Source organism: Gossypium hirsutum, chromosome D01 (genome assembly GCF_007990345.1).
Source record: "Gossypium hirsutum isolate 1008001.06 chromosome D01, Gossypium_hirsutum_v2.1, whole genome shotgun sequence".
Classification (NCBI taxonomy): Eukaryota; Viridiplantae; Streptophyta; class Magnoliopsida; order Malvales; family Malvaceae; genus Gossypium; species Gossypium hirsutum.
In genome coordinates this window covers 42,808,433-42,827,882 of record NC_053437.1, presented here as the reverse complement: position 1 = coordinate 42,827,882, position 19,450 = coordinate 42,808,433, and the positions used below count along the sequence as shown (strand labels likewise).

General features: G+C 37.5%; 1 protein-coding gene across 1 annotated transcript; it reads right to left on the bottom strand.

Annotated features, from left to right (window-relative positions):
• Window positions 1-18,013: 18,013 nt before the first annotated feature.
• Window positions 18,014-19,147, bottom strand: LOC107921604 (coiled-coil domain-containing protein 102A-like). Its single transcript, XM_016851435.1, has 2 exons — window positions 18,766-19,147; window positions 18,014-18,684 (listed from the first exon to the last, which is right to left on the bottom strand). The coding sequence occupies exons 1-2, from the start codon at window positions 19,145-19,147 to the stop codon at window positions 18,014-18,016; spliced, it is 1,053 nt and encodes a 350-aa protein (XP_016706924.1).
• Between the last annotated feature and the right edge of the window lie 303 nt (window positions 19,148-19,450).

Here is a 19,450-nt window from a genome sequence, read left to right as displayed (position 1 = left end):
AGAAACAAGAAAACTAAAGATTAGAGCTTTAACAAATGAAAAGAAAGAAAAATGAAATAACATTAAACTAAAGGTTAAAATGTGATTACAACCCCGTTTAAAGTACTAAACATGTAAATAAACTAGCTATAGTAATAACTAAACTAACTAACTACCATTAATACTAAGAAGAACAATAAAATGTGTAGGAAAAGTAAACCCTAAGCTATAGAAAAGAAAACTACCCTAAATCTAAACTAAAAGATAAAAGAAACCCTAAAACTAAGGAGCTTTCTAACCTAAGTTACAACCTCCCTTTCTTCAGCCAACTTTTAGCTTTCTCAAGCTAATTAAAACCCAAGTTTTAGTGACCAAAATGCCCATGGACGTTGTATTTTGATTGGCGTTGGTGTTGGAGAAAAAAATACCCCTGTAGACATGTAACACCCTCGACCTGATCTGATTCACCAGATATGAATCTCGCGTGTTACCACAGGAATACAAACATAAATTTAAATGATTATTACAAACCACAATTATTTACAAATTCTATTGGTCACATAAACAACAATGGCATATAAAAAGATAAGTAGAGTAATTTAATTACAAAAATTATCATCTAATATTATAACTTATTAGATTTATCCTAATTATAGACTTCTACATAGTACGATTGAATCTTAATTGTCACCAAGCATGCTCTATATGCTTAATAACCCGATACGTCACTCCATTGGAGTAGTCTTAGCATCTCCCCTTCTAGCGCAGACTTACATCATTCAACCTGAAACATAATACACATAGATAAGTTTATAAGAACCTAGTGAGATAAACACCATTTACCTTAGTGATACTTGCACAACGTAGCTGATGATTCATTATAACGATCTTTTTGTTCATAGACACTTGATCATACTTTGGGCTAGTACTTTCCAATATCAGACCTTTACATGCAAGTTAACTACCTTGCCATGATTTGTACCCATTTCCATTTCTCAACTGTTAACTTCAACCTTCACTTATATCCTTTCATCTTAACATTCATATATCTACGCCAATTTTATTTCGAAGACCAATGCAACCAGAATATCATTTCTTACACGTACTTAACCCAAAATCATTGTACAATCACTCTTCATAATGAGCATATACACAATTGGCCAATACCTTCTTTGATTAGTCAGATTCGAACCTTTATTCAGGACCACTTCCAATACTAACTTATTACTTTTCTATATGTCTTCAATTCGTTATCCTCAATCGAATTTTAGCTTCAAATAGTTCTTACCATGTAACTGATAGACCCTTTACACTATTCTAACTTTACTGCGTATTTTAAATAATCATAAGAATGCGCCACAAAACTCTTTACAAAACACACCAAAGAGCATTCCAATAGAACACGCCACAAGAGTTATTCTTTTAGAGTTCTTTTAGAGTTCGTGACAAAGGCTATTCTTTTAGAGTTCGCCATAGAGTTTATTCTTTTAGAATTTACCGCAAAAGTTATTCTTTCAGAGTTCACCACAAAGAATATTCTTTGTTGCCTTTTTTATGATATGGATTTTCCTAAACTCACATTAGTTCCTTTTTAGAGGGTGTCATAGCCATGGGCTTTTCCTTCAGAGTTCGTATTTTCTATCCAGACGAGCTACATCATTTAACATAGCAGTTACTCGACTCACTTAACAACTCCTAGAACATATACACAGCTCATATTTCACATTTCATATCATTCATCATGCATCCAATAGAACTCACATTCCAGCAAACTACTTATTTCTTAACTTAATCATGCTCAATACACATCTCATCATGAATGGGGATTACCAAACCTCATACCTTATACACATACCATCGTCAACAATCATTCATGTACTCAATAAATTTTAACATAACTTCATTCATATTATATTTATTCTATACTATCCATGATTTCAAACTCATAGTTGGATCACTTTCATGTAAATGTACTATTGAATGAACAATATACATACAAGAGTCAGAGTAGAGACCCACTTGATCCTCACCTACTATAGTTCAAACTCTAGATCTAGATATCCTTCTCAAACTAGAGGCAATCACTACTTAAAAACATAATTTTATTATTACTTCTTTTGTTAATTCAAATTACTTATCATTTCAATCGTTGACAATCCCATGCAGAAACCTTATACTTACAATCCTAACATTCAATTACCAGATACAAATTTACTCATTCAAAACTTAACATGCTGAGCTGAAATACTTACCTTAATACGAAGTAACTATTAATCGTAAAAGAACCATAGACTCTAGATTATCGATGTAGGATACATTGAGGCTTAAGGAAGGTTTCAGTAATACCACTTAAGGATGAGGAAGAAAAAAAAGAACCCTTTTAGAACTCATTTCTCAGTCATATATATAACTTAATTACTTAGTGGAATTTAACAAGTCATATGTTCAGTACTTGCTTTCTTAATGGCCAACAGTCTTCGAGAAAAATATTAATAAATACTTTGAAATCACAATTATCCAACTTGGCTATCTCATTGATTTTTAACCAAGTTACTTAAAATCTAACTAGCACAATATTCCAGACAAATCAGACATGCTACACCTTTGGCAAATACTCATTTCATACAAACCGTTTATCTCTTAACGCGGACTTCTCATTAATATATCAGTATATCAGAAAACAAAATTCTTATTTTCTTATGTGGCAGATATTATACGCCAACACGTATATGCCAAAATAATTATTTGAGCGGTTAACACTACGCTAGACAAACTTTTTACAGCTATACGTTAAAATTTCAAACTCGCCAGATCTAGGGTGTTACAAGTCATTTTTCTCCACGTCAGGTAGTGGTATCGCGATACCTATGTCAATCTTGAAATTGGGGTTATTTTGGGGGTTGGATATCACGATATCACTGTAAATGGCCTCGATCCTCTTCAATTTAGCACTGTATGCGATATCATGACTTTCAGGCTTCGATATCGCAATACCCCTCTCTTATGCGACATTTTCGCTCAAGTTTAGGCATTCGATGACTCCCTAAAGCACTCAACCAACCATTGTGTCCTCGATGACGCATTTGGCCATTTCGAGTCTCAAAGGTGTTAAAATATAATATGTTATTTATTAATGCTAAAAATGAAAACTAAGTAAAAATATAATAAAAACATATAATTGCTCGAAAAAAAACTCGTAAAGTGTAATAAGAAGCCTAATTTGACTCGTCAAATTACAACAAATCATGGGCTATAGAATTCATAGGGCCTTTCATTTTGTCATTTTGTAATCTCTACATATTTTTAGTTCTCGGTTATATTTCTAAATGCGTAGAAGTTAAAGCTACTTGTACTGATAATGTTAAAATAGTTGTAGACTTTGTTAAAACTTTTTATCGTTTTTAGGTTTGGCACACTAATGGCACTGATCAGTGATCAAGTAACTCATTTTTGCAATAAATTTGTTGAGGTTCTCATGAAGAAATGTGGGGTGAAACAAAAAATTGCCACTGCATACCATCCACAAGCCAACGGAACAGACAAAAGCTCCAATGAGGAGACTAAATTCATTTTAGTGAAAACTGTCAAACTATATAAGCCGAAGTCTTTGATTAAACGATGCATTATAAGCTTATCGCATAGCTTTCAAGGGACCTATAGGAATGTCGCCCGACCAACTTGTTTTTGGTAAGTCATGTTACCTTCTAATCAAACTCGAGCACAAAGCATACGAAGTTTTCAAATAGTGCAACATGGAATTAGAAGTAGCGAATGAATATAAAAAATTACACGTATAAGAGTTAGAAGAAATTCGAAGGGACGTGTATGAGAAAGCAAAAATTTATAAGGACAAAAAATTTGACTCTACGACTCTAAATTGAAAATTTTTTCTGGTACGCTATGAATTAAAAGGTTAGATCCCTTTGTTATTACTCAAATATTTCCTCATGGTGCAATAGAGATCAAAAGTGAACAAATTGAAAATAACTTCAAGGTCAACGATAAGAGGTTGAAACCCTTATATGATGGATTTTAAGTACACAATATGGACAAATTCACCTTAGAAGAATCAAGATACTAATCTCGAAAGGTGGTCGAACTAACGACGTTAACCAAAAGCACTTATTGCGCGACAACTCAATTTTATTTTATTTTGTTTTATTTTATTTAGTAACCATTATTCATATTTTATTTTTATTTTTAGCTATCCCTAATTTAGTTTATTTATTTTGGTTAGGTTTTAGATCGTTTGAGAAAAGATTGGCTTGGTGGAAGCAAAAGTTAAACAAGGCATGGTCATGCCTATGTAGGAACCAAAGAAGGGGAACTTGCACTCTAATACCCAACAGATAAATTTCTCTGGTACACGCCCATGCTCTAAACAATACACTTGAAGGAAACAATTAAGCTTAGCAAACAACAAACAATTTTTCATAAGGCATGCCCACACCTTAAGATAAGTCCTATGTTGACTTTAATATTGAAAATGGGTTTTTTAGGCTAAAAAAACAGAAATAGAAACATTAAAGGAACAAAAAGAAAAAAATGAACCCTATAATTTTTCTCATCCCCTATTCACCCTCCTATAGGTGCCCTCACCAACCACATCACTAGCACCAAACACACCACCCACCTAATAGTAGCATCATTGTTAGCCTCCTCGCCCTAAAATCGCGCTTAGCAGCCTTTTTCGTGTGATTAGCCTCACTTCCCCTAGTACTAAATCTTGTCGCTTTAGTCGTCACTCCTCCCTCACCGCTCCAACCACTATACATCCCAATCGAGTTCCCTTCATGTAACCTGATAACTCTAGAATATAGAGTTATCTTTAGCACTTCTAGATTAATAACTCATACAAATTTTGAGTGATCGATAACAAATTTGGAGTTTTTGTTATATTTTTTTCATGTTGGATGATAATAAGATAAATTTGTTATTTTAATTATTTTATATGCTAAACACATGAATTTTTCAGTTTTAAGATAACTGATACATTGAAAAAGAAGGCGATCATGAAGTTCACCTTTTGATGCTCAATGTTGTAGCATTTTTACAACATAAGCCATGAAAAAGTAAGCAATTGAATGGTCATCCTTGGATGTCCCAAATAGACTTATTTGAATTCATCAGCATTCTTGACCCAACTCAAGAACTGGGTTAGAAAATATGGACAACTTGCTAAAGAGGACGAAGCCCAAACCATCCACTAGGGAGGAAGAGGCCCAACCGTCCATAGAGGTGCCCAAACCATCATTAAAAGACTTGGTAAACATAAAAAAATCAGCAAAGAAACTCCCTCAAGTGACCGTCCACCTTCCCTCCACAATTCAAGAATTCTCTCCCTTAAATCAAACATGAATCAAGCAACTCCCTCAACAAACCTCCATGTTGTCTACTCATTTTCCTTAAAGAAAGAATGACCACATGCTTAGAGAAATTCAAGGCATGTATTTGCTAAAAATAGTCGGCCTCAAAATGTATAAATAAGGGATAGCTATTCATCATTCGCTCATCCATCATCATCATCATCTCTTCTCCCATTTCCCATTCTTTCACTTCCCATTGAAAATGTATAAATAAGGGATAGTTGGCCTCAAAATGAATAAAGGAGGAAAGGAAACACAACCTATGTTACGGAGAAACATTGAATTTGTCTTCTAGTTTCTTTCCCTCTAATCTTTTTATTGTGTTCTAAGTTGATGAGAATGATTTCTAATTAGTTTTCTACTTTCAATTTAATTAAAATAACTTAATTTTGTTGATGTTAGATTGATTGTATTCTCTTAGCTTAAATTGTTAATATTATGTTAATGATGTTATGTATTTTGGTTGCTTATTCATTCAAATAAAAACATGAACATGCTACTCATGCATTATGAATGTAGGGATGTAATCGAATTAATTATTTAATCCAAACAAGATTGTAATTAATTGGCTCAATATTTGAATGGTGCATGTTTGATCATTTAATGGTTGAATTGTAATAATATTAAACAATATCGTTACCTTACATAACCCTTATATGATGTCTGCTTATGAAATTGTAAAGTTGATTGAACATAAAAGTATGCTAGAGAAACGTAATAATTACATAAGTATGACTTCATAACTTATTCATTATGGGTTAGTAAATAGCCAAATTGTCATGGTTTTCCTTTGTAATATCATTGATATGTTTTAATAATTTTAAGTTGAGGAAAGCAATTAATCTAAGTCTTTCATGTCATAGTGATTAAATCTTGTGAATTGTTGCTTACTATTATGTGATTACATTTCCATTTATTTTTGCATACCTAGTGATTTACTCAGGCCAATTAGTAAACTAAAAGTCACATTTAATTATTTTTAATCACCAACTTGTCAAGTGATAAATTTCACAAAATTTGTTTATACAGTTCCTGTGGAGACGATACTCCACTCATTACTTTATTACTTGTGTTGACACCATTTTTTTGATGAAAAACAGGGTCGACTTGGGTTTTGAAAGAGAAAAAAGGGAGTCGCCACCAATCCTTTTTGAGGTGTGATTGGGTCACCTTGGAAAGAGGTTGTTTTTAATAAATAATTTGATTTTATTAAAACAACGATTTTGGTCAACGAAATCTAGAAAACGGGTTCGGGAGTCGGTTACGTACGAGGAAGGGTTAGCACCCTCGTAACGCCCAGAAATTGGTACCTAGTTGATTATCTAATGTCTTGATGTCGAAAATTGAGAACTTGAAGGAATTAAAAATATGATCCTTGTATTAAAATGAAATTTTTTGGAAAAAGAAGTATATTTCACGTTAATCGAGAAAGAGAATCATATCCAGTAAGTTAGAATACAATGTCTCAAATTCTCGACACGAATGAAAAAATGCTTATTTAAAAGATATTTTAGCCATCTCGGATTTAAAATGAGATCACGACCAGTAAGTTAGGACGCGATTTTTTAATCCCAAGATCATTTAAAATTTGAGTTTAAAAAGATTCGTGCATTTAGATTTATCGTGAAAATTGAAACCCAGTAAGTTAGGGTACGATCATTTCGGATCTAATACACGAAGTGCTATTTATTTTAAACAAATTTTGATATATTGAGTAAAATAAAACATGATGTCGTAATAAAAAAATGCGAAAATAAATCGTATCGTTAATATACATAGCAAACCTAATAAATACGATGATATAAAGATAATACAAATAACAATGGTATCAACGAGATAAGGAAAAATGTAATGTGCAAGACAAATATGCAAACAAATAATATTAGAACATTCTAAAAGAATAAATAATAAAAACAATAATAATAATGAAATAATATCAATAATGAAACGTAAATAAATAAAATGAGTTAAGAAAATGAATAAAAAAATAAGAATGTAAAAAGGAAATCTAAATACGTATATGTATGAGTTTTAAAATTTATGCTTATGTATACTTTATAAAAAAGGTGTGCGCATATATATAAAAAAAATTGAAATTAACAAAACATAAATGATAATAACAGAAATAAAATTAATGATAATAATATTGATAATAACAACAACAACAACAACAATAATAATAATAGTAATAATAATAATAAAGCTAAAAAAGGGACTAAATCGAAGTAAAAGTCTAAAATACGGGGCGAAATCGAAATAAAAAAACAAAGGTGGACTAAATTGCATCGCGCGCCGAAAGAGGGGGGACCAAATAGTAAATACCCCAAAACCCCAAAACACTGCGTAGCAGAGGGTCAAATTAGAACACAAACAGAATTCTGGGGCTAAATTAAAAAGAGGAAATAGCGAAATAGGACCAAATTGCAACGCGCTACAAAGTCGGAGGGACTTCGAGCGCAAATATCCCATTTAAAGAAAACACGCGGATCCTTCCCCTGGGCCGGGTCACCGCGCGGGTCAGAGCTCAATACGGCGCCGTTTTGGAGCCACTGATCAGACTCCAAACGGCGTCGTTTCACATCACGCAAGGGCCCAAAAAAAAACCTAATCTGGCAGCCTCCATTTCATTCTCTAATGAAAAGAAAAAAATGAAAAATAAAGAAAGAAACAAGAAAAGAGAACAGAGAGCTCGAACGCTCTCCTCTCTATGCCTCTCTCGGCCTTAAAGCTCAGGCCACCATCTCCGCCTCTATGGCCAGTGGCCGGGGCTGCGCGAGAACGGCCCCTAGGCCTCTCTTTTTTTCGCTTTGCAGCGTCCCCGAAGGCTAAGCCTTCTCAACCGCGAGTCCAAAAGGAAAAAGGATGAAACGCCCCTTTTTGCTCAACTCCGACGACGGCAAAGGCGGGGTTCCGACACTAGCCTGTCGAAGCCGTAAGGTATTTACTCCCTTCCCTTTTAATCCCGATTTTGTTAAAAGATTGCAGAAAATGGACAATAAATAAAAGAGTAATGTAAATAAGAACAAAAGAAAAGAGAAAAATAAACTGGAGTCAACCTTTTTTTTTATTTGCTTTTTTCTTTTTTTATTGAATTCAAAACGCTGTAAACATTGTACAGAGATATTGTTTGGCTTTTATAGCCTTTTACATTGTATTTTGATTGTATTTTGCTATCTTGCACTATCTGTTGCGTGCTCTTGCTTTTTTTTCTATCATTTTTTGCAGGCGTTGATGAAGCTAGTAGCGGTGGGTGGCGATGGGACAAAATGAATGATGATGGCAGAGGGATGGGCGCGGCGCTAGGCTTGGCTAGGGTTTCCGTTTTCTGAAACCCTTGACTGGGTTCTGGGCCTGTTGGGCTTATTGGGCCGTTTGGGTTCTGTTAATTGGGCCCGGGCAATAATGGGCTGTACAGCTGCCCCTCTTTGCTCGTTGTCGTGTAACGATAACAGAGCAAAGACTAAGAAAGACCAAGTTTGCCCGGTCTTGCCGAGGAAATAAGATTCGCCGTTGTGGCTTCGATCCTTTAAACTGCAATGTCAGGGAAGTAAGATCCGCTGTTGTAGCTTCAATCTGTTCCGCTGCAATGCCTGGGAAGTAAGATTCGCCGTTGTGGCTTCAATCTTTTGAACTGCAATGTCAGGGAAGTAAGATCCGCTGTTGTAGCTTCAATCTGTTCCGCTGCATCCCCAAAAGTAAGATTCGTCGTTGTGGCTTCGATCTTTTAAATTGCAATGTCGGGGAAGTGAGATTCGCTGTTGTAGCTTCAATATGTTCCGTTGCATTACCAGAAGTAAGATTCGCCGTTGTGGCTTCGATCTTTTAAATTGCAATGTCGGGGAAGTGAGATTCGCTGTTGTAGCTTCAATCTGTTCCGCTGCATTGCCAAAAGTAAGATTCGCCGTTGTGGCTTCGATCTTTTAAATTGCAAACTATGGTTTCTTCGATCTACTTCGCTGTCAGTATAGGAAGGTAAGATCTGCAACTTCATTGATCTGTTCTCTGGGGAACATGACCTGTATGTTCTATTTTATGAACCTAATTATGCCTAGTGATTAGGATGACATGATCAGAATGAATCAAATGCTCCTAACTAGATGTGTATGAATGACATCTGAATGAATGCAAAAATGTGATGAAAATGATTCCTTAATGCTTAGGTTATCATCACGCAAAAGCTTATTAAGGCTTTATTATTGACGTGATACAATGCCTTCTTGCTCGGCTGGCATATCCAAAGAAACACTTAATCTGATTGCCCCATACTGTGAACGTCCAAGTTCAATCCACTGGATGCAAAATTTAAACTATTTTTCTCCCGCTGTAACCCAAGAAAGATCTGGCCTTTTCTCGATCCTCTGCTATCACAATTCAATGATACAGAATGTGAAGCTCTTTGGTCCTTTACCACATTTCCAAGATGTTATACCAAATGTTTATGCTCAGTGAAGAATTTTCTTCTCCCAGAAGACATTTTTCTTATTGCATGGTGAACATCGCTTGTTTGTTCATTGAAGCTTTGCCATCAACACGACATCTTGTCATTTTGTTCAATGTTTGGACAACAAAATCTGAAAGGATAGTCCTGACTTAGACTTTTCCCTTTTAGACACTTTGAATTTGGTGTGTTCTAAACAACAGTTCTGTTTCAAGTTTCTTCATTATTTAGAAATTTCTAGAGTAATATGCAAAACTCCATTTGCTTGAACATTTAGTTCACTAATAGTTATTCTCAATGTTTTTTTCGAAAAGATTATCACAACGAACAAACAAAATTTTATTGAGAACAAATCTCGAAATGAATGAGTTAATCAAGATAGCAAATTTTGCTAAGATAAAATGAAAAGACAATAGACAAAATGAAATTTTATTGGGGAGCAAAGCTTGAAATGAATACATTAATCAAGACAACGAATTTTGCCAAGATTCAAAATATAATATGACAACAGGTGCCCCAGATATCGCAGTACGAGCTTCCCTGTATAAGTTTTCTAAAGATCATTTAATACGTGTTTAGGGAATCTACAGTATTTTGTTGATACCCCAAGATGTCACCTACTCCTTCTTGTGATTCAGGTATAGTAAGACCACCACATGCCTCAAATCCTGATCAAAATTTGAGTTGTTTCGTTCACCTCATGTTTCTTCAAAATTTGAGCCTCCTTTTTCAGGTTTTCAACTCAAATCCCCTTTGGTCTCAAGGCGCCCTTTACGGGTTTTCACCTTGGCCTCTCCCTTTTTTTTTTTAGGGCCCCTTTTTCAAGTGAAATATTTCTTGACTGAGTCTGAATTTACAGGATTTGGCAGGCTTTTACCATCCATCTCGCTCAGGATTAAAGCTCCTCCTGAAAAGCCTTTTTTACCACATAAGGACCTTCCCAATTTGGCATCCATTTTCCTCTAAAATCCTTTTGTAAAGGAAGAATCTTTTTCAAAACCAGGTCCCCCTCGTAAAATTCTCTAGGACGAACTTTTTTGTTATAGGCTCGCATCATTCGTTTCTGATACATCTAACCATGACGAATAGCTTTTAACCTCTTTTCTTCTACCAGGTTTAGCTGGTCATATCGAGATTGAATCCATTCAGCCTCATCCAACTTTAGTTCAGCTAATACTCGGAGGGAAGGAATTTCAATTTCTATGGGTAAAACTGCTTCCATCCCATAGACTAAAGAAAACGGTGTTGCCCCAGTAAAGGTCCTAACAGAAGTACGATATGCCAGGAGAGCAAAAGGTAATTTCTCGTGCCAGTCTTTGTAGGTTTCAGTCATTTTTCCTACAATTTTCTTGATGTTTTTGTTAGCTGCTTCCACGGCACCATTCATTTTTGGACGGTACGGTGACGAATTGTGGTGTCTGATCTTGAACTGACTACAAACTTCCGCTATTAAGTTGTTGTTTAAGTTCAGCGCATTATCGGATATGATCCTTTCAGGCAACCCGTATCGACATATGATCTCTTTTTTCAGAAACTTGCTAACTGCAGACTTCGTGACATTTGTATATGAAGCAGCCTCCACCCATTTAGTGAAGTAATCAATAACCACAAAGATAAAATGATGCCCATTAGAAGCTTTTGGAGATATTGGCCCGATAACGTCCATTCCCCACATGAAGAAAGGCCATGGAGAAACCATAACATGAAGGGGTGAAGGTGGTGCATGCATTTTGTCACTATAAATTTGACATTTATGGCACCTTTTGGCATAATTAATGCAATCCCCTTCCATGGTGGACCAATAGTACCCAAATCTCATAATTTGTCTGGCCATCGTGAAGCCGTTGGCATGCGTTCCGCAGATACCTTCATGCACTTCTTCCAAAATTTCCTTTGCCTCGACAGCATCCACACACCTCAACAATACTTGATCTTTTCCCTTTTTATACAAAATTTCCCCATCTAGGACATAGTCAATGGCTAATCTCCTTAACGTCTTCTTATCACTTTCTGTCACATGGTCAGGGTACTCACGACTCTTTAGATATCGCATTATGTCATGGTACCAAGGGTGATCATCCTTTCCCTCTTCATTGTCAATGTTGCAACAATGGGCTGGAGCCTCATAGATGCTGATCTAGATAGGCTTCATATCTTCTAATTTGTTCACTTTAAACATGGAGGCTAAAGTGGCCAAAGCATCTACCATCTGGTTTTCATCTCGTGGGAGGTAACTAAAGGTGACACTATCAAATTCCTCGTTCAATTCCATAACCAATTTTCGATAGCGAACCAACTTCGGGTCCCTTGTTTCCCATTCCCCTTTGAGCTGGTAAATTACTAATGCAGAGTCGCCGTATACCTCTAGCATTTTAATTTTCCGCTCTATGGCTGCCCGGATGCCCATAATGTAAGCTTCATACTCAGCCATGTTATTTGTGCAATCAAAGTCCAATTTACTAGTGAAAGGATAATAATCTCCACTACGGCACACAAGTACTGCCCCAATTTCGTTGCCTATAGCATTTGAAGCTCCGTCAAAACTCAACTTCCAAGGACCACCTTCTTGGAAATCTTTCTCTACAGTTGCGACATACATCAAATCCTCATTTGGGAAATCAAAGTTCAATGGCTCATAATCATCCAGAGCCCTACTTGCTAGGAATTCCGCTATTGCACTCCCTTTGACCGCCTTCTGGTTCACATAGACTTTGTCAAATTCAGATAGAAGAATTTGCCATCGGGCCATTCTTCCATTCAGAGCGGTTGACTCCATCAAGTATTTCAGAGGGTCTAATTTGGAGATTAACCAGGTCGTATGGTACAACATGTACTGTCTCAGTCTCCGAGTTGTCCAGATTAGGGCACAACATAATTTCTCGATTGGCGAATATCTTGTTTCGCATTCGGTGAACTTCTTACTGAGATAGTAAATTGCTCTTTCCTTTCATCCTGATTCATCATGTTGACCAAGCACGCATCCCATGGAATTTTCAAATACTGCCAAATACAGTATGAGCAGTTTGTCTAGGCAGGGTGGCATCAGCACTGGGGTGTTGGATAAGTAATGTTTGACTTTTTCAAAATTTTTTTGACATTTCTCATCCCATACACCTGGATTATGTTTCTTGAGGAGACGAAATATGGGGTTGCATTTTTCAGTTAGCTGTGAGATGAACCGAGCAATATAGTTCAGCCTTCCTAGAAAACCTCGAACCTCCTTTTGAGTACGTGGCGGGAGTAATTCTTGTATTGCTCTTACTTTGTCAGAATCAATCTCAATTCCTCTCTCACTGACCACGAGCCCAAGTAATTTTCCTGATCTAACCCTAAATGTGCATTTTGCTGGATTTAGCTTTAGCTGAAATTTTCTCAACCTCATAAATAATTTCTTAAGGACCTGCACATGTTCCTTTTCTGTTTTAGATTTTGCAATCATGTCATCAACATAGACTTCTAACTCCTTATGCATCATATCATGGAACAGTGTTACCATGGCCCTCTGATACGTTGCCCCTGCATTTTTCAACCCAAATGGCATCACCTTATAACAAAAGGTTCCCCATAGGGTTATGAATGTAGTTTTCTTCATATCCTCAGGATGCATCTTAATTTGGTTGTATCCAGAGAAACCATCCATGAAAGAAAACAATGAATGCCTTGCTGTGTTTCCACCAAGGCGTCGATGTGCGGCAAGGGAAAGTTATCTTTTGGGCTAGCCTTATTTAAATCTCTATAATCTACACACATTCGTACCTTCCCATCTTTTTTAGGGACAGAAACGATATTGGCTACCCACTCGGAGTATTTGACCACCCGTAGGAATCCAGTGTCGAATTGTTTTTGCACCTCCTCTTTTATTTTTAACACAACATCAGGCCTCATTCTTCGGAGTTTTTACTGAACTGGTTTGCAATCTCCCTTTATAGGAAGTCGGTGAACTACGATGTCAGTACTTAACCCCGACATATCTTGGTATGACCATGCGAAGACATCTTTGAACTCTTGAAGCAATTTAACGAGGTCTTGTTTCACTTCTTCAGCTATGCACGTGCCAATCTTTACCACCTTTCCCTCCTCCAGGATCACTGTCTCTATCGTCTCCTTGTGAGGTAGAATCTGTTTCTCTTCCTGCTCTACCATCCTCAACAAGTCCGGAGATAGGTTGCAATCTGTGTTATCTTCAAAATCTTGAGATTCCTCTAAACACATATCTCGTTCAAAAAGATTTTCTAAGTCCATAGTAGAGTCACTCATGTCATTGATATCTTGGGACCTGTTATGGGTATCAAAGAATGTACAGGGAATGTATGAATTTAAGGATTCTTATTTAGTATGGTCATGAATAAAAGAATGATTCGGAATAAAAGCATTCAAGATGACTATTCGTATGAAAGAGTGAAAAGAATTTTAAAAGAATATATATTCAAAATACGAAGATATATTTCATTGAAATCACAATGTCCAAATATAAGCCCATTTCAGTTCACAAAAGTTTTCATTTTCTCTAGGCTTAGAACAATTAATATGTTTTGAATATTACTCTGGAAAAGCTCTAAAAACTTCAGGCATTTCTTCTGCAGTCCAATTGTTTAAAACACTCCCAGGTTCAACGGGATAGATGCCTAATGTACTTCCTTCTTCAGATTCTTCTTCAAATATGGCATTGATGCTCAAGTTTCCTAACATTTCCTCTGTGATCTTCTTTCTTGGAGTCCTCAGTCCAGAATACATGGTTCCTCCCGATATGAATGTCCTGGATATGTGGGGGAAAGCCATAGGTTCCCAATCAACTTCTTTTCCGTTCAAACGCGCCTTCCTCTTGTCTTGTCTTTTCTCTAACTCTTTCCTTCTCTGCTTGGCATTTGGTTTAAATCCTAAACCAAAATGATCTTGTTTGTCTTTCACCATTGGTGTCTCTATCCTTCCTTGAAGGCATCTTCCCAGTCCTCTTCCAGGCACAACTCCTTTCCCAACTGTCATTTGTAGTCCCATCCATGTGGCTCTAGATATACTGGGCATTGGGATTTTCTTTCCCTCAGTGACAAAAGTTACATTTACGAACTCTAAGGATCGAAAAGAACATTCGACCGCATCATCATCCACTTCCAAATATGGTGCATCACTGGTTACCGATGCAATGATGTCTTCCTCAGCGTCAACCGTAATTAACCGGCCTTCTGTCACTAATTTTAACTTCTGGTGCAATGATGAAGGCACCGCCCCTGCTGAATGAATCCATGGTCTCCCGAGTAAGCAATTATACGAAGGCTTGATATCCATCACTAAGAAATCCACTTCGTACGTATTTGGGCCAATCAAGAGAGGTACTTCTATTCTTCCCATCACCTTTCTTTCGGTACCATCAAATGCTCTCACTATGTTCTGGCATGATTTCATGTGAGAGCTGTCCACCGGTAACCTATTTAAGGTGGATAGGGGTAAAACATTCAAGGCTGATCCATTATCAATTAGCACTCTTGATAACATATATTTCCCGTAGTAAGTAGAAATATGTAAGGCTTTGGTGGCTCCTCTTCCCCCGGGCGGTATTTCATCATCATTAAAGAAAATGAAATTGTCGGCACTGATATTATTAACCAAACAGTCCAACTTATTCACTGAGATATCATCAGCGACGTAAGTTTCATTTAGCACCTTAATCAGCGGATTATGATGTATCTCTAAACTTAGAAGCAATTCAAGCATCGAGATACGAGCCGGTTGCTTATGTAATTGCTCTAACATGCTGTACTCGCTATGTTTTAAGAATTTTAGAAATTCATTAGCCTCATTTTCAGTTACCAGCTGATTGATACGCGGCTCAATTTTGTCTGTCTTTACTTTTCCCAATTCAACCGCTAAGGCTTTTCCTTTTTCTTTTCCAGATTCCACTCTTGCGTTTGCCGGATCATAGCGTTTTCCACTTCGTGTATAGAATCCTTCATCCTCTCCTGAAGCATTTACCAAGTTCTCTTCTACTGGGATTGTTACATTGCAGTTGTAATTCCAGGGAACCTTTTTGCTATCCTTGTACGGAAAGGATACAGGTTTTTGGATTATGACATTTGGTGCTATTTGTATTCCAGATTCTCTGCTCATTGGTTTTGAAATAATTACCACCGGGTAATTAGCCTTTTGGGCTTTCCCCATAGATCCTTCTTCTGTAACATAGACCTCACCTTCTTCTAATCCATTAATCTCTTCATAAAACTCTAACTCTTTGCTATCCATTAAGCTTTGCACCATGGTTCTGAACTCGGTACACTGTTAGATGTCATGGCCTTCTTCTGCGTGGAACTCACAAAACTTCCTTGCTCCTTCATGTCTTTCTATTGAATTTTGCTTGATGAGACCTCTTTTCACCATTTGTTTCCAAACCCATTCAAGGGGGGTCCTTATCTCGGCTACGTTGGCTTTGACTCTCTTTCTTTCGTTCTCAATTATCGCGTTCACCCATTTATTGTCATGATTGGGCAACGGATTCTCTGCTACATTTGGTCCTGATGAGTCACCAATCTTTACGATCCCCAAATTGATAAGTTTTTCAACTAACTTCTTGAATGCAGTGCAATTTTCAATCGAATACCCCTTGGTCCTCGCGTGATACTCGCATTGGGCGTTTGCGTCATACCACTTAGGGTTTGGGGGTTGCATTGGTTTCAGGTAATATGGAGATACCACATGTGCATCGAATAAGTTCTGGTACAATTCCCTATACGTCACTGGGATGGGTGTGAATTGAAGTCTCTCTACATTTGGCCTTGGATTAGATTCCTGTTTCGAAGAACCTTGCCGATTAGCGGTTACTGCTCTGGCTTGTCCCACCGTGATTGTTTTAGAATGGTCCTTGTTAAACATGCTTGTATTGTTTATCTCGTGCTCCTTCTTCCTTGGAGCCGACCTTTTAGTACTTTCTCCTACTTCTATCTTGCCACATCTTATGGCGTTCTCTATCATTTCTCCAGACATCACTATGTCTGAAAAGCTTTTAGTGGCACTGCCCAACATGTGATTGAGAAATGGAGCTTTCAATGTATTGATGAAAAACATGGTTATCTCCTTCTCTAAAAGTGGTGGTTGAACTTGTGCTCTTACCTCCCTCCATCTCCGAGCATACTGGCGAAAGCTCTCATTAGTTTTCTTTTCCATGTTTTGCAATACAATTCGATCGGGTGCTATATCCATCACATGTCTGTACTGCTTTACAAAGGCCTGCGCCAAATCTTTCCAGGAATGGATTTCGGTTCGACTCAATTGATTGTACCATCTAGCCGCTGACCCGATCAAACTGTCCTGAAAACAGTGAACCAACAGTTGCTCATTGTTGATGTACCCGGTCATCCTTCGGCAAAACATAGTGATATGAGCTTCGGGATAACTTGTCCCGTCATATTTTTCAAACTCTGGCATCCTAAATTTGGGAGGGAGGACCAAATCTGGTACCAAGCTTAGATCTTTAGCGTCTATTCCTCGGTGGTAATCAGCATTTTCCATGGCTTTGAACTTCTCCTCCAGTCATTTACATCGGTCCTCTAATTGCTTTGACAGATCCACTTTCGTTTTCTCTACTTCTGCCACGTCATCGAGATCAGGGACCATGAGATTGGTAGGATTCTCTCCGGGATTGTTACCTACTCCGATTGAAGGACTCGTCTGAAACTGTTGGGGTCTAATTGTAACAGAGGGTCTTTGTGGGTACAACTCAGCTTGAGTATGTGCGTATGGAGGGGTAAAGCCTGGAGGGTAAAGGGGTTCATCATTGTTTCCCTCTTCATCATTAACTACAGGCTCTTTTCCCTTGTCATTTCCTCCTTTCAATAGTTGCGTTAACCGTGCTATCATGTCGTCTTGGGACTCCCACATTTTTTCTGTCAACTCTCGCTGAATCTTTTCCAACCGCTCTTCCATCTGATCTTGCATATCTCTTTGGAGCTGTTCAAGCTTTTCTAATCTTTGATCCATGTTCCTTGATTTCGCTCAAGTTCCGTAAGGGTGTCGATTTTCCAGGTTAACTGAAATAATTTTACCTAATTAGCGTTTTTTAAAGGTCATTAATGCATATAATGTAATGCAATGCATGAAATGAATGCAAGAAGGCGTTAATTCTAATTCAATTTCATTCTGAAAACTTTACTAGAAAATAAATTTTTTTACATAAGGTGGATTACAGATATGACTTAGCCCTAAAACTCAAAATCTTAATCCTCTTAAGTAACGAGGCTAGCTCCTATCCTCGACTTGACTCTAATTCGTATTTCATGCTTAACACATCAGCTTGTACTGCTAACGTCTGTAGGTGATCAGCCACCTCCTGGATTTGAAGCACGGCTTCTCCCATAATGTGATATCTATCTCTTACTTGGTTCTGAAAGTAGTGCAACTGCTCGTCTTGACGATCTTCATTAGATTCCAAGTGCTCAATCCGAATCTCGCAACTTCGCAATGCTGCTTCTAACTCTTCAATTCTTCCTTTCATCTCTTCAATTCTATTTAGGCTTGCCTTCAATTCCATCACAGAATTTCGATTTCGATGCCGATGGAGAGATTCTTCTAACTCAGACACTCTATTCTCTAGTTCTCCTTTTTCCTTCTGATTCTCTGACAGACTCCTCTTTAAAGTCTCATTCTGTGTTTGAACTTCTTGAAACCTCCTTTCCCATCTATCAGCTTTGTTCTTTTCTTCTTGAATCTCTTTACACCACTGTTCAGAAGTCTTTCCCAACCCGGCAGTCTTCATTGATGATCGTAACTTCTTGTAATCTGTTTTCAAACTGTCTAGATCTTCTTCAGCCCTAGCTTTTCCTTTTCTTAATCGCTCCATCTCGAGCTTCTGGACATCTGCATCTAACCTTAAGTTTGTTTTTTCTTCCTCTATTTGCTCTATCTGTTTTTCCAACTCTGCATTTCTCCTTTCAAAATCTTGCTTCAAAATTTCTAGTTTAGAAGGGACGACCCGTAAATGCTTCTCTATCGACTAACTGCCTTCGTAGCTTGATTTGGAGATATTGTCGTTGACTCTTCTGACCCTCCATTCATCATATTCAGAGGTCGTCATTGGTCCTACAGCCAATCGCTTCATTTGACGAGTCTGATTCCACGCATTGGATACCTCTCGAATCCTCTTTTTGTAGCGATCACCCCCATACGAGAATTCACACTCGGCTAGCCCTTGGGTTGCGGGTATAAACTGTCTTGACCTGTACTGTCTGAGCACTAATAACGGGGCATAGCCAATAGCTCCCCAGATTCCAAGCAAAGGGACCCAATCAAAATTACCACACCGGTACAAAATTTCGTCCGGAAGTAACCACGGAGCTTTCCATTCAATGTCCTCTTCTTGCAGGTTCTGAAGAATTGCCATCCATTTTTCCCTCGAAATGTCATCTCTTCTTGGTGTAGCTACTATCTCCTTTAGTGGTGAATAGTTTTCAGAGAAGACCTGATATGACACCTTATCCACTTTCTAAAAATGACTGTGGAACCACGCAAGTAACAGCTGTGCACATCCAATGAATCTGCCTTGGCCCGCTCACCGACAGGTACTCAATGATCTGAATGTCTCCGCTAAAATTGCTGGAACCGGGGTAACTCCTTTATCAAGGCGGCCGAACAAATCAGTAACTGCCTCATCAATATGCCCTAAAGCTCTGGGGAAGATAACTAA